The sequence below is a fragment of the Balaenoptera musculus genome, chromosome 6, assembly GCF_009873245.2.
Source record: "Balaenoptera musculus isolate JJ_BM4_2016_0621 chromosome 6, mBalMus1.pri.v3, whole genome shotgun sequence".
In the NCBI taxonomy this organism is placed as follows: Eukaryota; Metazoa; Chordata; class Mammalia; order Artiodactyla; family Balaenopteridae; genus Balaenoptera; species Balaenoptera musculus.
In genome coordinates, this window is record NC_045790.1 from 109,120,446 (window position 1) to 109,141,502 (window position 21,057).

The 21,057-nt window shown below is 45.4% G+C and overlaps 1 protein-coding gene across 1 annotated transcript in view; it reads right to left on the bottom strand.

The window, feature by feature from the left end:
* Positions 1-12,923, bottom strand: part of DYNC2I2 (dynein 2 intermediate chain 2) — a 40,879-nt gene extending 27,956 nt beyond the window's left edge. Inside the window, exons 1-2 of the mRNA XM_036854191.1 lie at positions 12,627-12,923; positions 5,933-5,991 (exon numbers count right to left, since the gene is read on the bottom strand). Of these exons, the coding sequence (XP_036710086.1) occupies positions 5,933-5,991; positions 12,627-12,923 (356 nt within the window). The remainder of the gene's footprint in view (positions 1-5,932; positions 5,992-12,626) is intronic.
* Positions 12,924-21,057: the final 8,134 nt, after the last annotated feature.

The window sequence follows — 21,057 nt, forward strand, 5'->3', positions numbered from 1 at the left end:
AATAAATGAAAACATCTTCCCAGCAATCAATAAAAAACGTTAAAAAAAAAAAAAAAAAGAAGAAGCTCAAGGCTGTGGGAATCAGGAGGCCTGGATATGAAGCCTGAACAGTGCTATGTCCTCTTTAATAGACTTGGTACTGCTCTGGGTCTTGGTTTCCTAGCTGAAAAAATGAGGCTAATAAGACCTGCTTCACCTGAGTAAGGAAGGAGAATATTTCAAGAAGAGAAGGGTGGGGCTTCCCTGGTGGCACAGTGGTTAAGAATCCACCTGCCAATGCAAGGGACACGGGTTCGAGCCCTGGCCCGGGAAGATCCCACATGCTGTGGAGCAACTAAGCCCATGCACCACAACTACTGAGCCTGAGCTCTAGAGCCCACGAGCCACAACTACTGAGCCCACGTGCCACAACTACTGAAGCCTGCATGCCTAGAGCCCATGCTCTGCAACAAGAGAAGCCATGACAATGGGAAGCCCGCGCACCGCAACGAAGAGTAGCCCCGGCTCACCGCAACTAGAGAAAGCCCGCGCACAGCAACGGAAACCCAACACAGCCAAAAATAAAAAATAAAATAAAATAAATAAAAAATTTTTTTAAAAAAGAAGAGGAAGAGAAGGGTGGCCCACGGTATTAAACGTCCCAAACAATTGCACGAGAGTAGTGGAAACAAAAGCCAGCCTGCAGAGGGTTTAGGAGGGAAAGGAGGAAGTAGAGAAAGTAATGGATAGTATTGGGAAGCTCAACATAGGAAGTAAGTGTGAGTGTAAATTGGTAAAACTAATTGGAGGGTAATTTGACCTTAAAGTGTACCTCCTCTTTAATCCAGAAATCCTACTTCTGGGAATTTTTCCTGAATCAACATCTGATTCACACAGACACTGAGACCCAAGGATATTCAGCAACTATTCATTTACGGTAGTATTACTATGATAATAGCAAGATCCTGCAGTCAGCCTAAATTTCCAAGCAAAGTCGTGGCACACAACAGGTATTCACTAAATATTTGAGAAAGAATGGACAGAAAGCCTTTGGTTGAGTAATTATGATACATGGTATAGAATCTCAGGTGGCCATTAAGAGTGTTGTTATTTGCTATTTATTTATTTATTTATTAAAATTTATTTAATTTTATTTATTTTTGGCTGTGTTGGGTCTTCGTTGCTGCACGCGGGCTTTTCTCTGGTTGCGGCGAGTTGGGGGGCTACTCTTCATTGTGGTACGTGGGCTTCTCATTGTGGTGGCTTCTCTTGTTGGGAGCATGGGCTCTAGGTGAGCGGGCTCAGTAGTTGTGTCTCGCAGGCTCTAGAGCGCAGGCTCAGTAACTGTGGCGCACAGGCTTAGTTGCTCCACGGCATGTGGAATCTTCCCGGACCAGGGCTCGAACCCGTGTCTCTTGCATAGGCAGGAGGATTCTTAACCACTGTGCCACCAGGGAAGCCTGTTATTTGCTATTTAAATGTGGCAAAATGTTTGCAGGATATTAAAGTTTTTACAAAATGCAATTTATATACATTGTATCCTGTTTTTATAACAATATATGTTTCTAACAAAACCTAGGGGTATAGATCCAAATACGGATAACAGATGCCTCTGGGTAATTTAAGTTTTTCTCTCTTTGTAGGGTTCAAGTTTTATGTGGTTTATTTATGAAAAGAAAGGAGGGAATGAATGAACAGACAAATGCTTAGCGAGCTGGAGAGAGTATTATACCTTGGGTGGGCAGGACAGTTGGGGAAACATTTCCAGGGTAGGAGAGTCTTGAGCAGGCAGATGTGCCAGAAAGGAGAAGGCTGAAAGGGTGAGCAGGACTCACTAGAGGAGGAAGGGGAGGAGGAGGAGGAGCAGTTGGGCAGCAAGTGGCCCTGTGGTGTTTCTCCAGCCCTCTTTTTCCCATCCTGAAGCCTCAGGCACTCTGGCCATTCCCTGTTACCCTGACAGCAATTCAAACGCCTCCACCTGACCTCTGGCTTCCATGTACTTTCCCTCTACCTGGAGCACTCCTCCCTGCTCTCCTATTTACTACGAAACCAGATCCCAAGCCCATTGTTGGCTCTCAGGGGACTGAGTTTCTCTTCTCTAGAGCACTCCTCAAAATTGTAATTTAGTAACAAGGTAGTATTGCCTGTCTTTGCCCCAGTGAGTCAGCTCCTCCAACATGGGGAACGTAGCTGTCCCCAGAGCCCAGCACTGTGCCTGGCACACAGTAAAGACTAATTGAATGGGGCTTCCCTGGTGGCGCAGTGGTTGAGAATCTGCCTGCCAATGCAGGGGACACGGGTTCGAGCCCTGGTCTGGGAAGATCCCACATGCCGCGGAGCAACTAGGCCCGTGAGCCACAACTACTGAGCCTGCGCGTCTGGAGCCTGTGCTCCGCAACAAGAGAGGCTGCAATAGTGAGAGGCCTGCGCACCTCAATGAAGAGTGGCCCCCACTTGCCTCAACTAGAGAAAGCCCTTGCATAGAAACGAAGACCCAACACAGCTAAAAATAAATAAATAATAAAAATAAAGTAATTAAAAAAAAAAAAAAGACTAATTGAATGAATGTCTAGCCATCAGTAAGAACAGTTTCCAGCCTTATACGTAGGACAGAGCCCCACTCACTTTTTTTTCTGGCTTCGCCATGAGCTTGTGGAATCTTAGTTCCCCAACCAGGGATCGAACCCGGGCCCTCGGCAGCAAAAACGTGGAGTCTTAACCACTGGACTGCCAGGGAATTCCTGAGGACAGAGCCCCTTTTAAATCTCAACTGGGCCTCACCCCAGGTCATTTCCAGGAAGACTCCTGCTTCCTACCTCTACTTCTTGCTGCAAAAAAGGTCAGTCAATGTGTGTTCAGAGAATGTTCGAATGCATTCAAGGAGACAAAAGAGTCAAAAAAGAAGACATCCCCATTTTAAAACCCTGGTGGCAATTCTTTCAGGAACATTCAGTTCTCTTTAGTAAAACAACTCAACTTCTGAATGTCTCTACCATGCTCCAAGGACGAAACAATTATATAATAATAACACCTCCTAGAGTATGGAGTTCTCAATATGTGCTAAGCACTTTGCATGAATTCTCACAACATCCTGATAGGTCAGGTATTATTACAACTCACATTTCACAGATGTGGGAAAGAACGAAGGCTAAGAGACCTTTGTGACTTGCCCATGGTCATGCATAGCTGGTGAGGTGGAGGTTGGACTAAACCCCAGAACTGCCTGATTCCAAAGACCATTCTCCTTTCTTTAAATCATTCCATGCTTCAATTTTCTTATTTATAAAATTAGGTTGCTAGGCCTATCCCATTGGGTTGAAATAGGACTGAATGAGTTAATACTTGGAAAGCAAGCACACAAAGCAGTACATAGTATGTTATCAGTACTTATCAGTACTTCTTAATTATTAACATTATTATTACCACCAAGCCATAAGGGATCAGAGAGACCACACAAAGGGAGGCTGGGCCTTAAAGGATGGGAAAGATTAGTCCTAAGTTACAGGGTAGGTTCTCAGCGCACACACACACACACACACACACACACACACACACACACACACACACACACGACTGGCCATCTAAATAAGTGCTGTCTTCCCCCAGGTTGACACCAATTATGAGCTAGGCATTGTGATAGGTTCTGGGAACTATGATGGTTCCCGCCCTCAACAAGCTTACAGTTGCACAAGAGAGAGTCAGTCACAAAACCCTGCCTCAGCTCTCGGTGATGTCCAGGGATGTGTGGCCAGCAGAGGGCCCTCTGCAGTTACGGATCGGGCCTCAGGGAGGAGAGGGCTTCTAGGCTGAGGTCTGAAGAAAAAAAAGTCAGCCTGGCAAGGACAACTTGAAGATGAAAAATAGGAGTAGGAAGAGGGTGAGAGTCTTCCAAGTAGAAGGAAGAACTCTGCGAAAAAGTCCCCAAAGCAACAGAGAACCTGGTGCCTTGATGCTGCATGTGAACAGGGGCCAGATCATGAAGATGCTAAAGGGACATGGAGCTTGGACTTTATCACTAGATCACCAGGAAACCAGTGATGGGTTTTCAGCAAGGGAGTGACTTGATTGGATTTATGTATTTTAAGAAGATGCCTGGATGTAGAGTGGAGAATGGATTGTGAACAGCTAGATTCCCTTAGCCCAGGACAGCCCTGCTAATTCATTATCTCTAAGGTGGGCTCTGGGATTTTCCTGGTCATTCTTTTGTGCTCTGAGGTTTAAGAGACACTTACTCAAGAGGAATCCCAGAACTATTTAGAGTAAAGGCAGTATCAGTGAAATAAGAGAGCCGCTCAGAAGAGGAAAATCCCTTGGAGTTCTGGGCAGTAGGCATTACCTCAAAGTCACATAGGCAGGCTTCCCAGCTCAGCCCTGGGAAGCCTTTACCAGCCCAGGTAAGGGCTTCAGTCATTCATTCACTCATTCATTCATTTATTCAGCAAATGATTATCCTACACCCCCTACGTGTCAGACACTGCTCAGGAGCAGCCGACACCACCAAGCAGTTCTGCTCTCTTGGAATTTACACTCTGAGCGTTGACACATAAGTAATTATAGGGTAAAAAGGGCTTGGAAGAAGCCTAGGGTCATTACTACTGGGGAGATGGAGGGTGGGGTGGGAAGGATGTGGTGATAAAAGGCCCAACCCCATGCCTCTCACATGGAAGAGCACAAATAACTATTTTATTCAACAAATACTAATGGAATGCCTACTATAAGTCAAAGACTAGAAGAAAAACAAAGCAGGGGAAGGGAACAGAGAAGGATAAGGGTACATCTGGGAAAAACTATTTTATCTAGGGCAGACAAGGAAGACCTCTAGGAGGAGGTGACATTTGAGAAGTCAGTTCAATCCCTCCAGGCCTCAAGATTCCCTCTTGGCCTGCCTGCTTTCTGCCTCTCGGCCTTTGCTTCCACCCAGCACAGGCCCCATCCCTCCCCCACCCGGAAAGGCCCCTGCTCAAAGGTGGACTAAGACAAAGGCTTAATAAACTTATTAAAACAGCTTTGTCAGAGCTGGAGTCTGAGAGCGGGAAGGAAGGGAAGGACAATGGGGTACAACTCCCGCCCCTTCCCCAACCGGGAGCCCAGGATGATAAATCCTCCCCGCACTCACAAGCATTGCTGTAGCTTCAGTCCCAGCCTTGAGCAGCCATCCGTCCACTCAGGGTCAAACGAGGCCTTGATTTTTCTTCGGACCTCCTGTGTGTGAGTCCCCACACTTAGCCGGGTTAACGACGGTTACTAGAATGTCATGGAGGGGAGTTTGGCATCTGGCATTAGGGTTTCAAATCTTGGCTTATTCTGTAGTCCCTGTGTGACTTTGTGCCCTTCCTGTCCCTCTCTGAGCCTCACTTTCCTTGGCCTGGAATGTTTCTCTCCCAGCCCTGCAAGGTGCTGGCTCCTTTTTTTTTTTTAATTTTTTTTTTTAATTTCGCGGTGCCACATGGCTTGCGGGCTCTTAGTTCCCCCACCAGGGATCAAACCCAGGCCCACGGCAGAGAAAGCACTGAGTCCTAACCACTGGAGCGCCAGGGAATTCCCTCCTTTTTATTTTTTAAGTCTGAGACAAGATTTTTCTTCTTAGACCAACCTTCCCTGAAGACTTGATTGAAAGAGGCTTTCCTTGTTATTCTCCATTGCAACCCTGTTTGGCTGCCTTCTTGGCAGCTTTCTTAATTTGGTATTACACATTCACTGCTTGTTTCCTGCTGGGCAGTGTGTGTCTCCTCACTCTACCATGTGCTGGGACCATTGTCTCCTTGGCTTCAAGTTTACCTGTGCCAGGCCAGTGCTCACCCACAGTAGGTAGGTCATCAATAAATATGTGCCCACCTTGAGTGAACGCATAAAGTGGGATGATTACAATACTTGCCACACCTCGTCATTGTGAAAAATTCAGTGCATCTGGCACCTGAAAGAGCTTAATAAAATGTAGCCATAATTAACGTACCTGTTCTGCGCATGCTTTTGTGTGGCCTCTGTAGGGCCACACCAGGGGCTGGTGTGGCCCTACAGAGGGAGAGCGGAGGTAAAGCAAGTGGATATTCACGATTCCAAGTGTTACAGTCCCCATTATACAGATTACGAACAAACAACTGAGGTTCAGAAAGAAAGAATGATTTGCCACACAGCTGAGTGTATATATGTCTTTTGTTTTTAGGAAGCAGACTGGCTTAATACACGAAGAGAAACTTCAATCAGTTACCTTGTAAGGTTATGACGTATATAATTATTCTGGGGCTATAGTTTATTTATTTGTATCCTTTTAAAAATAAATTTATTTATTTTGTTTATTTATTTTTGTCTGTGTTGGGTCTTCATTGCTGCGCACAGGCTTTCTCTAGTTGTGGTGAGTGGGGGCTACTCTTTGTTGCAGTGTGCAGACTTCTCATTGCCGTGGCTTCTCGTTGCAGAGCACGGGCTCTAGGCATGCGGGCTTCAGCAGTTGTGGTTCGTGGGCTCAGTAGTTGTGGCGCACGGGCTTAGTTGCTCCACGGCATGTGGGATCTTCCTGGACCAGGGCTCGAACCCGTGTCCCCTGCACTGGCAGGTGGATTCTTAACCACTGTGCCACCAGGGAAGTCCCTATTTGTATTCTTTTTTTTTTTTTTTTAATTATTTTATTTATTTATTTATTTATTTATTTTTGGCTGTGTTGGGTCTTCGTTTCTGTGCGAGGGCTTTCTCTAGTTGCGGCAAGTGGGGGCCACTCTTCATCGCGGTGCGCAGGCCTCTCACTATTGCGGCCTCTCTTGTTGCGGAGCACAGGCTCCAGACGCACAGGCTCAGTAGTTGTGGCTCACAGGCCCATTTGCTCCGCGGCATGTGGGATCTTCCCAGACCAGGGCTTGAACCCATGTCCCCCGCATTGGCAGGCAGGTTCTCAACCACTGCGCCACCAGGGAAGCCCTATTTGTATTCTTTTTAACTTTTATTTTATTTTATTTTTTGGCCGCGCTGCAAGGTATGCAGGATCTTAGTCCCCTGACCACGGATTGAACCCAGGCCCCCTACAGTGGAAGCATGGAGTCTTAACCACTGGACAGCCAGGGAAGTCCTGGGGCTATAGTTTAATTCTGTGTGATAACAACTTCTTCTGGAACAATCATTTTAGTCTGAGAAATGCCTGAGAAATTTCCTAAAATTGAAGAATAATGAAAGAAGTCAGGCTCACTAAATATTAAGAAACAGATAAAGTAAAGCCAGATATAAAAGATGACATATTGTATGATTCCATTTATATGAAATGTCCAGAAAAGAAAAATTTATAGAAACACAAAGTAGATTAGTGGTTGCCTGGGGCTGGGGGTGGGAATGAGCATAAAGTTTCTTTTTGGGGTGATGGAAATGTTCTAAAATCAGATTGTGGTGATGGTTATACAGCTTTGTAAATTTACCAAGAATCATTGAATCTTATGCTTCAAATGAGTGAAATATATGGCATGTAAATTACACCTAAATGAAGCTGTTAAAAAAAAGAGAGAGATGGGCTTCCCTGGTGGTGCAGTGGTTAAGAATCCGCCTGCCAATGCAGGGGACACGGGTTCGAGCCCTTGTCCGGGAAGATCCCACATGCCGCAGAGCTACTAAGCCCATGCGCCACAACTACTGAGCCTGCCCGCCTAGAGCCCATGCTCCGCAACAAGAGAAGCCACCGCAATGAGAAGCCTGCACACCGCAATGAAGAGTAGCCCCTGCTCTCCGCAACTAGAGAAAGCCCGCGTGCAGCAACAAAGACCCAATGCAGCCAAAAATAAAAATAAATAAATTAAAAAAAAAAAGTTGAAGTCTTAAAAAAAAAAGAGAGAGAGAAATAGTCCAAGTAAAATAATAATATAGAATGTGGAATTGACACTGGGATAATCATAGATATCAATTCAGCTGAACAGCAAGTCCAGAAACAGACTTAAGTATATATATATATTTTTAAATAAATTTATTTATTTATTTTTGGCTGAGTTGGGTCTTTCTTGCTGCGCGCGGGCTTTCTTTAGTTGCGGTGAGCGGGGGCTACTCTTCGTTGCTGTGCGTGGGCTTCTGATTGCAGTGGCCTCTCTTGTTGCGGAGCACGGGCTCTAGGCGTGCCGGCTTCAGCAGCTGAGGCTCACGGGCTCTAGAGCACAGGCTCAGTAGCTGTGGCTCACGGGCTTAGTTGCTCCATGGCATGTGGTATCTTCCTGGACCAGGGCTCGAACCCGTGTCCCCTGCATTGGCAGGCGGATTCTTCACCGCTGCGCCACCAGGGAAGCCCAAGTATATATTTTAATGTTTGTCAAAGGTGACATTTCAGAGCGGAATAGAATACTTAAATTGCTCAGTAAACGGTGTTGCCCTCAAAATCCCTGCAAGCACACACACTCCATTAGTCTATGAGATTTGAACGATGGAGCCATATCGTTTTCATTTCTGCAACCATAAGACCTAGCTCAGTGCCTGACAACATATAATATCCACTCCACAAAAGGCTGAGCTGTCAATTCCTTGTAATTTTCAAAGTCTCAGACAAGGGAATTCTCATCTTTTAAAGAGAAAATTCTGGGACTTCCTTGGTGGTCCAGTGCCTAAGACTCTGCACTCCCAGTGCAGGGGGTCTGGGTTCGATCCCTGGTCAGGGAACTAGATCCCACATGCCGCAACTAAAAGGTCCTACGTGCTGCAACTAAGACCCGGCTCAGCCAAATATATAAATAAATAAATAATTTTTTTAAAAAAAATTAATTAATTAATTAATTTATGGCTGTGTTGGGTCTTCGTTTCTGCGCAAGGGCTTTCTCTAGTTGCGGCAAGCGGGGGCCACTCTTCACCGCGGTGCGCGGGCCTCTCACTATCGCGGCCTCTCTTGTTGCGGAGCACAGGCTCCAGACGCGCAGGCTCAGTAGTTGTGGCTCACGGGCCTAGTTGCTCCGCGGCATGTGGGATCTTCCCAGACCAGGGCTCGAACCCGTGTCCCCTGCATTGGCAGGCAGATTCTCAACCACTGCGCCACCAGGGAAGCCCTAAATTTTTTTAAAAAAAATAAAAGATCGAGAGCCTTGCTTACATCAAAATAAAATACTTTAGTAAGTCTCAAAAAAAATTAAAAACCACTAAAAATACAATGCAAAGCAAATAACCTAGGGAAAATATTTTGTAATATGTAAAAAAGAGGCTTATATGCCTAATATATAAAATACACTTATAAATTAACGAAGAAAAGAGATACATCATAACAGGAAATTGGGCAAATTGATATGGACTATTTATAAAAGAAGAAATGCCATTGTCAAGAAGCATAAGAAAAATTGTTCTGATGCAAATCAAAACTACAATGAGGTACCACCTCACTTTAATGGCCATCATTAAAGTCTACAAATAACGGGACTTCTCTGGTGGTCCAGTGGCTAAGACTCGGCGCTCCCAGTGCAGGGGGCCTGGGTTCGATCCCTGGTCAGGGAACTAGATCCCACATGCCGCAACTAAAGATCCCGCACGCCCCATATGCCGCAAATAAGACCTGCGCTGTCAACCCAACTTAAAAAAAAAAGTCTACAAATAACAAATGCTGGAGAGGGTGTGGAGAAAAAGGAACCCTCCTACACTGTTAGTGGGAATGTAGATTGGTGCAGCCACTGTGGAAAGCAGTATGGAGAGTCCTCAAAAAACTAAAAGTAGAGTTGCCATATGATCCAGCAATCCCACTCCTGGGCATGTATCTGGACAAAACTATAACTTGAAAAGATATATGCACCCCGATGTTCACAGCAGCACTGTTTACAATAGCCAAGACACGGAAGCAACTTAAATGTCCATCGATAGATGAATGGATAAAGAAGATGTGGTATATATATATACAATGGAATACTACCCAGCCATAAAAAAAGAATGGAATAATGCCACTTGTATCAACCTAGATGGATGGACCTAGAGATTATCATACTAAGTGAAGTAAGTCAGAAAGAGAAAGACAGATATCATATAATATCACTTATATGTGGAATCTAAAACATGACACAGGAAATTCCCCGGCAGTCCCAGTGGTTAGGACTTGGCGATTTCACTGCCAAGGTGTGGGGGTGCGTGTGTGCATGGCCAGGTTCGATCCCTGGTCAGGGAAATAAGATCCTGTAAGCCATTCAGCAAGGCAAAAAGTAAAAACTAATTAATTAATAATTAAAAATAAATAAAATAAAATATGACACAAATGAACTTATTTATGAAACAGACTCACAGACATACAGAACAGACTTGTGGTTGCCAAGGGGGAGGGAGGGTGGAGGAAGAATGGAATGGGAATTTGGGATTAGAGATGCAAACTATTACATACAGAATGGATAAACAGCAGGGTCCTACTGCATAACACAGGGAACTATATTCAATATCCTGTAATAAACCATAATAAAAAAGAATATAGGACTTCCCTAGTGGGGCAGTGGTTAAGAATCCGCCTGCCAATGCAGGGGAGGGACACGGTGTCAAGCCCTGGTCCGGGAAGATCCCACATCCTGCGGAGCAACTAAGCCCGCAAGCCACAACTACTGAGCCCGTGTGCCACAACTACCAAAGCCCACAAGCCTACAGCCCGTGCTCTGCAACAAGAGCAGCCACTGCGATGAGAAGCCCGCGCACTGTAACAAAGAGTAGCCCCCACTCGCTGCAACTAGAGAAAGCCTGCGCGCAGCAACGAAGACCCAATGCAGCCAAAAATAAAATAAATAAATTTATATTTAAAAAAAAGAATATATAGGGACTTCCTTGGAGGTCCAGTGGTTAAGACTCCACGCTTCCACTGAAGGGGGCACAGGTTCGATCCTGATCCCACATGCCACGCGATGCGGCCAAAAAAATCCCCCCAAAACGAGTATATATACATACATATATATGTATGTATATATATATGTATGTATATATATATGTATGTATATATATATGTATATGTATATGTATAACTGAATCACTTTGCTGTATATCAGAAACTAATACAACATTGTAAATCAACTGTACTTCAATAAAGAACAAATCAAAAAAAAAAAAGAAAAGAAAAACTGTTTTTCTGAGATAAAATTTTCCACCTACTGAATATGAACTTCAGAGAATGAGGCAGGGTTCAGTGAAATATACACAAACACTGCAGGAGAGCAGCTGGACAATTGGGCAACATGTTACAAACCCTTAATATTTTACATACTTTCCCACTCAACAATTGCAGTTCTAGGAATGTATTCTAAGGAAATAATCATATGTGTCAAGATTTAGTTGCCAGGATGTTTATCACAACGTTGCTTATAATAACAAAATAGTAGGAACATCTTAAATTTCTATTGTCAAGTTTTGGTTAAATAAATTATAGCACATTTACCCAACAGAAAACAATATAGTAATGAAAAATGTTGTCACAGGAGTATATATAATGGCATGAAAAGATGTTAAAGAAAAATCGTTAATGGAAAAAATTAGACTAAAAACCAGCTTTGTACAATAATCCTGTTTAAACTGCACACAAATACATATTATAGGACATATATGTTTTGTTAGTAGTTCCTATCTCTCTTTTTTTTTTTTTCAGGCACAGCTTTTTTATTATTTTTTGTTGGTTTTGTTTTGAAATCAGTAAAAGAAACTGGGTCCTAGAAGCTGCTGTGATCTAAGCAGCAGCAAGTTTGTGCATTCATCCTCTTGTTTTTGTTTAAATACGTTTAAGTTATCACACTGCTGACACACCTCATTTGCATGAAATTCTGCACCATATATACTAATTGTGATCAAGTTACCTCCCCCCATCCCGGGGCAGGGGGGAAACTACCCTGGAAGATAATTTTCACTGAAATCTAACCAAACGTCATTAAATAGACTGTGAGAAGATTATAAATGATATGAAAAATAACATTTGGCCATCAACTTAAAGAATTGGTTTACCTATACAAATTTTTGTAATTTTTAATATATTCTACCATCATATGGTCCTCAGAATTAAAGCATAATGAACAGAAAAGAAAAGGAAAAAGAATGCAACTGAGTGCTAAGGCAGAACATCTTGCCGGAAGTAATGAAGGTAGAGTATATACTAAGTATCAAGTGCAGAATTTCATAGGGCCAACAAGGTAACAGTCTATATTTTTCACTTACACAGGCAAAGTGGATTTTGCAATTACCAGTTGCCTTAAATGCACCAGATAAAGCTCCTAAAATTGATACTACAAGGCGCCACCTTAAGTTTTCCAGGCTGTAACTGTGCATAATTTTAAAACGGTTTTCTTAAATTTATTTATTTTTTTAAACATAACACGAGGAAGGTGTTAAAACTGGTGTAATAGCTCAATAGAATAAGTATTCCAGATTTTGGGAGGGATGAAGAGGGAGATATTCAGAACCCTTCACCAGAATCCCCCCAACTTGATCATAGTGGATTAATGATGTGCTTTGTGGATGTGGTTAGTCAATGACACCAGCTTGATGGACCTTTCTTTCGGCACCAAATCCCACTGAGTTATCTGGTCCCCTTGGCTGACGAAGAACCACTAGGCGAGGGGCACTGGCATCATCCAGGGTGATGTTCTTCAAGCGATTGACCAACCTATCAGGTCGTGGAGCTGCAACAGCCTTGGGGCCCTTGCCGACTCGCCAAACATTGCAAGCACTGCACTTGCCAGTGTGCTGATTAAAAATACTGAGAATTCCACCTCCTCTCCTGCCTGTAGCTCAATGCCATCCTGAACTTCTTTCACATGGAAAAAGAGCTTCTTGCTATCTCCTACTTCATAGTTAATGAAGCCAAACTGATCTTTCACACACTCCACTGTGGCCCTACGCAGGGGTGTGATGTTGTAGGCCATAGTCTGTGCATTTTGGCCCAGGACACACAATTGGAACTTGATGCTCTCCCCTTTCTGTAGGCAATCCCCTTTGTTGGCCATCCCAACTATGCCAAATGGATAGACCTCACCTTTCATATCTCCTTCGTCCATGATCGCAATCATTCCTTGGTACTCAGTCTGTGTTGGATCAACACTCCTCAAGGGGCGAAGAGTAGTTCCTATCTCTTGATGGTGGGATACTGGTGTAACTTTTTTTAAAGACTATTATTAACTTTTTTGTTGTTTTTTGGCCGTGCCACGCAGCTTGCAGGATCTTAGTTCCCTGACCAGGGATCGAACCGGCCCCCCACCTTCCCCCTCCCCCCCGCCCCCCATCCTCCCCTTCCCCTAGTCCCCGCCCCAGACAGTGAAAGTGCTGAGTCCTAAACATTGGACCACCAGGGAATTCCTTATTACTAACTTTTTAATAAGTACCAAGGAGCCAGAGAACAGTGTGAGGGCAATGAAAGAGGTACCAAATGACCCTCAGGCCCTGGCACCCATTTAAGACAAGAAATGCAGAATGTGGGATCTTAGTTCCCTGACCAGGGATCGAACCCGTGCCCCCTGCATTGGAAGCACAGTCTTAACCACTGGACAGCCAAGGAAGTCCAGAAAGACACTGGTTTGAATCCTGAGTCTTCTATTCCTATCCTTTTGATTTTTGGACAAGATTCTTTGGCTGTCAATTTTTCATTTGATTTGATTCTCTCATCTGTAAAATAAGGACATAATACTGTCCTGGAAAGGTTGATGGGAGCGTTTAAAAGGATAATGCTATTGAAATCCTCTCATACAGCTATGGGTGTTTGGGATGTTTTGGAAAATTCTGGTTCCCAGAGAGAGCCTGGCCTCAGGGTTATGGAACGTCATGATCCTGTCAACTTTTGGGTGGGGTGGAGGGAGGCCATTTGCCTTGCCTCCACCTTGTCTGCAGCCAGTTCTGGAATGGAGCAGAGTTGCACAGTTGCCTGGTAACACCTCTGGGAATCCAGGAAGTTCAAGTTTTGGAAGCTGTGGAGGAAAGGAAAGGTGGGGTCTTGCATGTTTGAATTTAAGCTGACGTGTACCAAGTGGTGCTGTTCTTATGTGATGTAAGTGATTCTAAGTACTAGAGCTCAGGTAATCTTTGTTTTGTTTTAATGTAATAGATACACAGGTTCAAAATTCAAAATGTACAACAGGGTGAAGAGTGAAAGATCTCCCTGTATCCCTGTCCTTTCATTTCTCACAACCCAGTCCCCTCCCCAGGGATGGCTGAGTTATCACCTTCACAGGAGTCCTTTAATAGCTGTGTTACAAGTATACAGGCAAATAAGTGAACATGTATTTTTTTTCTACCCTCCCTTTTACACAAATGGTAACATACTACCTGCTTGGTAGGACCTTGCTTATTTCACTTCACCATGGCTCTTGTTCCCTATTTGATTTAATGGTTGCAGCTCATTCTACTGTATAGGTTATACCCTTTGGTCACCCAAAGCCCAAAGAAGTTGTTAGGTTGTTTCCAATCTTTCACTTTTATGATGTTGCAGTGAATTGCCTTGCATAGGTGCCACCTCATTTATCTGTAGGGTAAAAAATAGAAGGAGGATTTCTGGGTCAAGGGTACGTACTTTTGCACTTTTGATAGATACTCTGATGGTTAAACTGCCCTCCAAAGGGGCTGTATCCATTTCAGGTGCCTTCTCCCAGGTAGGCTGTTTTTAACTTTTGGATCTCAGGTTGGTGGGTAATAAAAGGGAATCTCAAGGTAATTGGAATTTGTATGGGTCTCATGAAGCTGCTTTTGCTACTCCTCACTGACCCCCTTGTCCTTTGTTTCTAGGAACTGAGCTGGTGCAGCACCCTGTCAGTACAACCCCTTCCGGCTGCTACAGGCAAGGGATTTGGGGTTGGCCCCTCAGCTTCCATAAGTGTCCTTTGCTGATACACCCAGAAATCTGTAGCTAGGGCATCTGTCCTCTCTTCCTGCATACATCCTGTTCCTTTTCCACTGCTTTGGCCATCCAGCCACCTATTCTGTGCTTTGGGGTTTAGCTGACTCCCAGTTTCATCAAAAGAGAGTTTTTGTTTTTGTTTTCCATGCTGTTGTTTTGGACAGTTTCTTTGGTAAAAACAGGAGAAAGATGACTCTTTGTCCTTAACTGAAAATCCTAAAACAAAGAGGCATGTATTATTATCATCCATTTTACAGGTGTAAACACTGACACTTAGGCTGGTTAGAAAGTGCATCCCTGTGATAAAATGACCCCAGAACTGGGGTTCCAGTTTTAACTGTTATTCTCCTTATGACCTTAGGTAAATCACTTCTTTCAGGTCTCAGCTTGACTAGCTGTGAAACCAAAATGTCTTAGAAGAAGCCCAAAGTCCCTCAGAAGCTGTCAGAGAACGGAGGGATGGGAGGGAGTAAGAGATGTTGGTGGTGCTCGGTCTTCCTCTGGAAAGAGCCCAGCTTTTTATCAGTATTGACATCACTGACTTATGCCTTAGATTTATTTTAAGAGGGTAATTAATGGGAAAAAAACAAACAGAAAAAAAAAAGGAAAATCATTGCACTATCTCAGAGGTTGTAAACTCATGGCTCATAGGCTGAAAGTGGCCTGATGACATGCTTTGCTTCGTCCACAAAGTATGTTTTAAAATGTTTAATTAGTTGTTAACTTTCTTTTTTTTTGGCTGCGTTGGGTCTTCATTGCTGCGCGCGGGCTTTCTCTAGTTGCAGTGAGCGGGCTTCTCATTGCGGTGGCTTCTCTTGTTGCAGAGCATGGGCTCTAGGCACACGGGCTTCAGTAAGTTGTGCCACGCAGGCTCAGTAGTTGTGGCTTGCAGGTTCTAGAGTGCAGGCTCAGTAGTTGTGGCGCACGGGCTTAGTTGCTCTGCGGCACGTGGGATCTTCCCGGCCCAGGGCTCAAACCCATGTCCCCTGCATTGGCAGGCGGATTCCTAACCACTGCACCACCAGGGAAGCCCGAGTTGCTAACTTTTAAAAATCCAGAGATTTCATATAAAAATGTGTATCTCTGGGACTTCCCTGGTGGTCCAGTGTGTAGGACTCCACGCTCCCAATGCAGGGGCTCTGGGTTCAATCCTTGGTCGGGGAAGTAGATCCCACATGCATGTCACAACTAAGAGTTTGCATGCCGCAGCTAAGAAGTCCGCCTGCCGCAACTACCATGCCGCAACTACCATGCCGCAACTAAGACCTGGTGCAGCCAAAAAAAAAAAAAAAAAGATTGAAAACAGAATGTATATCTCTGGCTGTTCTTTAGAAGAATCAAAGATATGGCAGCTTGGGGTTCACAAACCAAACACACTGGTGTAGCAAACCCCAGATCCAGAAACTGGGCATCACCAGAAAGGATTAAGGCCCTTAATCCCACCTCAGATGATGTCCCTCCCCAGGGCAAAGGTAACCACACTCCAGACTTCTAACAGCATAGATCAGTTTTGTCTGTTTTTGTAATTTATATAAGTGCAATCACACAGCCTGTCCTATTTTGTGTCTTGTGTCTTTCACTCAACATTATGTTTGTAGGCTGCATTCACATGATGGCACGTAGCTGTAGTTCATTTGTTTTCATCGTTTTATCATGTTCCGTTGTATAAATATCTCACCACCTATTTATTCGGCTGTTGGTAGACATCTGTATTGTTTCCAGATTTTGGCTAGTATGAATCTCACTGCTATGGACATTCTTGTACACATTTATCACACATATTGGCGCACACAGGTACGCATTTCTGTTGAGCATGTAGGCGGGAGTAGAACTGCTGGGTAAGAGTAACTCAGCCCAGGCTCTGCTTTGATAGAGCCGGCACATGTTTTCCAGAGTGGTTATACCAACCTACCTTCCTCCAGCTGTTGTGAATTCCAGTTGCTTGCCTTACTCATAGTTGTTACCTGACAGGCATTGGGTTTTGGAACCCCCAGACAACATGCCTTCTACAGGTTCTTCAAACTCTTAACCTTCTAATCGTACCTGAAATGAGAGAAGAATGAACGGCTGTCCCAAGTCCTCTCAAGGGTACCTGCTTTTCCTCTTGCTTTCTAATACTTGACTGGGATTCCTTTATTTTATTTTAAAATATTTATTTATTTATTTGGCTGCGCTGGGTCTTAGCTTCAGGATCTTCGTTGCAGCACGCGGGATCTTTAGTTGCGGCATGCGGGATCTTTTAGTTGCGGCATGTGGGATCTAGTTCCCTGACCAAGGATCGAACCCAGGCCCCCTGCATTGGGAGCGCGGAATCTTAGCCCCTGGACCACCAGGGAAGTCCCAGATTCCTTTATTTTAACATTCATTTATCCCTCCAAACTGAGACGTGGAGGTTGGGAAGGAGTTAGCCAGGCAAGGCGGTGGGAGTGGGGAGACTGAAGAATGTTCCAGGCTGAGGTGAGACAAGAGCACGTTTAAATCTTCTAAGAGGCCAGAGGAAAAAAAGAAGAGTACAGTTCTCAATGTGGGCAGTGCTGCCTACAGAGAATATTTGAGACAGGACTGGGGGATGGGCCACTGGTGCTTCAAGTCAAGACCAGGAGGGTCCCGGAAAGCACAGAACTGCTCCCTGCCCAAGGAAAACACCTCCCTCCCGCACCCCCCCCCCCCCCCCCCACTGCTGAGAAAGCCCTTAGAGAGAAAAGCAAAGAGAAAGTAAAAGAAGTTGATCTTGATTGGAGGGTGGGTAGGAGGTTGAGGCTGGGGGAGGGGGAATGGGGTGTGTCCCACTGTCACGTAAATATCCCCTCCAGGCGGCTCCAGAGCATATTTAAACCTCTGTCACCTGGGGCAGCCTTAGTTCTCTGAGCTCCTGGTACGAGCTTCTTCCCTTGGGTGGATTCTTGGCTTTTCTCCCAGCATGGCCCCCAAACACCAGTCTTCACTTCCACCCCAAGTAAAGAAACCGAAGAAACCAAGACGGACTCCTGCCTCCAGGCCAGAGGAAACGTCTGCTACTCCGAACTTGCCGAAGGAAGGTACGTCCGGACACTACGTTTTATTGGAGATTTAAAGGATTTGCAAGGATTGACTTCTAGGTGATTTTTTCTTTTTTTTTTTTTTTTTGCCCCACACTTTTTGAGATGACTGCAAATTCCCCTGAAGGATTTTAAGCATGGGGTGCATGGATTAGGTGTATGTGAAGGAAGAACCAGAAGGGGTGAAAGTGGGAGGCCTGGAGCACGCGTGAGCTCGGTCCTGGCCCCAACCCCACACCTACGCTCCCAGCCCCCAGACTCATTCCTTTTGTCTTGGTCAAGTGACACCAGTAGCCAGCTTGAGGCTGGGGGAAACATAGGTGACCCCTCTCCTCTCCTCCACTCCTCCACGTGCCATCAGGTCCCTGAGTCCTGGTAGTTCCTCAACACCTCTTATCCGTCCACCTCTTTCCTGCTGTTGCCGCCCGCCCATAACTCTGGCCCGGATTACTGCCCCCTCCTCCTCCTCTTGCTTCCGGCTTCCTCCTCCCTTCCAGCCAGAGCAAAGCCAATCATGTGACTCCCTGGCTTAAAACCCTTCCTAGCCTTCCCATTGCCCTCGAGGTACAGACTAAGAGACTTCCGGGGCACTGCCCACCTGGTCCTTGCCGACCTCTCCAGGTTCAGGCTCCCTCTGGCACCTTTAACCTCTCTTCACCTCCTGGGGCTCCATTCTTTCACCTCGGGGCCTGGAAGCCTGTCTGTCCTCTGCCTGGATCGCTCTCCTCTCCCTACCTGTGCATGCCTACTCGTTCTGCAGTTTCCTGCTGAAAAGTCACTCCTTGCAGGTATTCTCCTTTGAGCGACAGCTGCTGTGTGTTAGGAGCCCCCTTCTGCCCTTGCAGCACCCAGAGCCACCCCAGCCTGGCCTGTACATTCTAATTGTTGGTTTCATGTCTGCCCCACCCCCCATTAACACTTAACTTGGAGGTGAGGGCTGTGCTTTGCACACACACAGTTTGGAGTTAAGCACAAAGTGCATTGTTCTGGTGATTAGGCCTCCCGGATAGATTGCGGGTGTGGTGGGGCCTTCGCGGCAGGGGGGCAGCTGGAGGGGGTGAGGGTGAGTTTGGATAGGTCCTGGAAGGCAGGACAGCATTGCCCCAGGAAGTGACAGTGGGCTGGCTCTGCACAGAGGGGAGGGGCTTGGAGTCCACGAATCTTCCTAATTTGCTCACTTGGCTGAGGTCCACATTTGCTCATGGAAGGAGCACTGGATGAGGAGCCCTCACTGCAGAGCTCCTGTGGATCTGATGGGTGATGTGGAAAGTTTACATTTAATGGGTCTCAGTCCATCCCCTTCCAAATGAGATGCAAAGACCTCCTGCCCAGCTGATATCCCGATGTGGTAAAGCTGGACAGGGCTCGAAACCTGGCTGCATCCAGCTGTGTGACCTTGTTGGGCAAGTGACATAACCTGTGCTTCTTTCCTCTTCTGTAAAATGGGCTCAATAGTATCTGTTAGGCTTGCTGTGAGGCTTAAGTGGAAGTGAAACACAAGACAGCAATTGGCTCATAATCAGTGCTCTTGAGACGGATAGTAAACTCTTTCCCACTTGTGAGCAGCAAAATGTGGATGAGTCCTTCTGGTCGCCTCCTGTTTAGCTTCTTGGGAGAATTAACAGGACCAGAAGGGACGGCAAAGTGCAACCACAGTCCCTCCAAGGTGGTTCATCCTGGGACACTGCTGCATTTTAGGGAATGCCAGCATCTCTGTTCCAATCTTTAAGCTGTGGGATTCTCCTCCTTCAAAGGAAGCTGGTAAGGAGAAGAGAGAGGAATTCTGAGAGTGAGGTGAGAGGCCAAGGAGAGAATGCAGAGCTCCTAATGTTGGAGGGGAGAGAGACCACAGAGAATAATTCAGTGGGTGAATTCTCTCTTAGTGTGTCCATGCCACTCCCTTGTTTGCTGAAACTTGGCTTTTTGCTTTCTCTTTCTCTTCCACTTCCTAGTGTGTGCTCCTTGAATTCATCTTGAGAAGTGCTGTGGGAAAGGTCTGGAAGAACAGGATGGTCCTAAGGGCAGGGGTGGGAGCCTTGAAGCCCATTGCCTAATCAGAAGGCATTAGAAGGCTCCCTGGAGCCCCTGCAGATACATGGGAAACACTGGTAGATCAGGCACTTAGGAGATGCTCTGGGTCACTGGTACCAACCGGTGAGCAGGCTTTGTTTTGTGTATGAAAGCAGCCTTCAGCACAGTGTTTTTCAGACCGTTTCATCCCATTTGTGGGTCATGAAATCATTTTAGTGGAGGGTGACCTGCATTTAAAGAAAATAGAAGATTAATAGTCATCACACTCAGTGAGGGTAAGCATTGTTTTGTGTGTAGGTGTGTACTGGGTCCTAATATCAAATGTACCTCTTACTGTAATTCATGTCAAAAAAATGGAAAAACTCTGTCCTTAGGGCAGGAGCTTTGTTATCCATTAGCCTTGGCCCTGCCACCTGTATCAAAAAAAGTTGAGTTTATCTGTGAAATGAGGATATTAATACCTGTCTCGTATTTTGTGAGGACTGAAAGAGAAGGAAATGCGTGTATTTATCACAGCCTGTGGCCCATGCTACATGCTTCAGCAGTGCACTGGAGCCTGCTATTTTTGTTTGTTTGTTTTAATTTTTTAAAAATTTTATTTGTTTATTTTTGGCTGCACTGGATCTTCGTTGCTGCGCACAGGCTTTTCTCTAGTTGCGGCGAGTGGGAGCTACTCTTTGTTGCAGTGCACGGGCTTCTCATTGCAGTGGCTTCTCTTGTTGCGGAGCACGGGTTCTAGGCACACGGGCTTCAGTAGTTGTGGCACACAGGCTCAGTAGTTGTGGCACACAGGCCTAGTTGCTCCATAGCATGTGGGATCTTCCCGGACCAGGGCTGGAACCCATGTCCCCTGCATTGGCAGGCGGATCCTTAACCACTGTGCCACCAGGGAAGTTGGAGCCTGGTATTTCTTTCCATCTCTGTTCAGTGACATCAAAGTGGTAGCAGGAAATTTGCCATGGTGGGAGTATTTATACACCACTGAAATCAGCAAATGCTACAAATCAAGGTTTTTGGTGTGTTTTTTTCTCTTCTGGGAGCTGGTTGTCAAACATTTCCCAGCTTCTCATTGGTGCTAATAATTCTTCCCTTAAAAATCCTGTCCAATTGGGATGGGTATGGATTGAGCTGGACTCAGTTGAGAATAATAAGGTTTGGAGGAGAAAGATTAATTTCTGGGTTTTGGGGAAAGCCCCAAGAAGACATTTGTATTCTCTTCCCATGGACTGTCAGCCA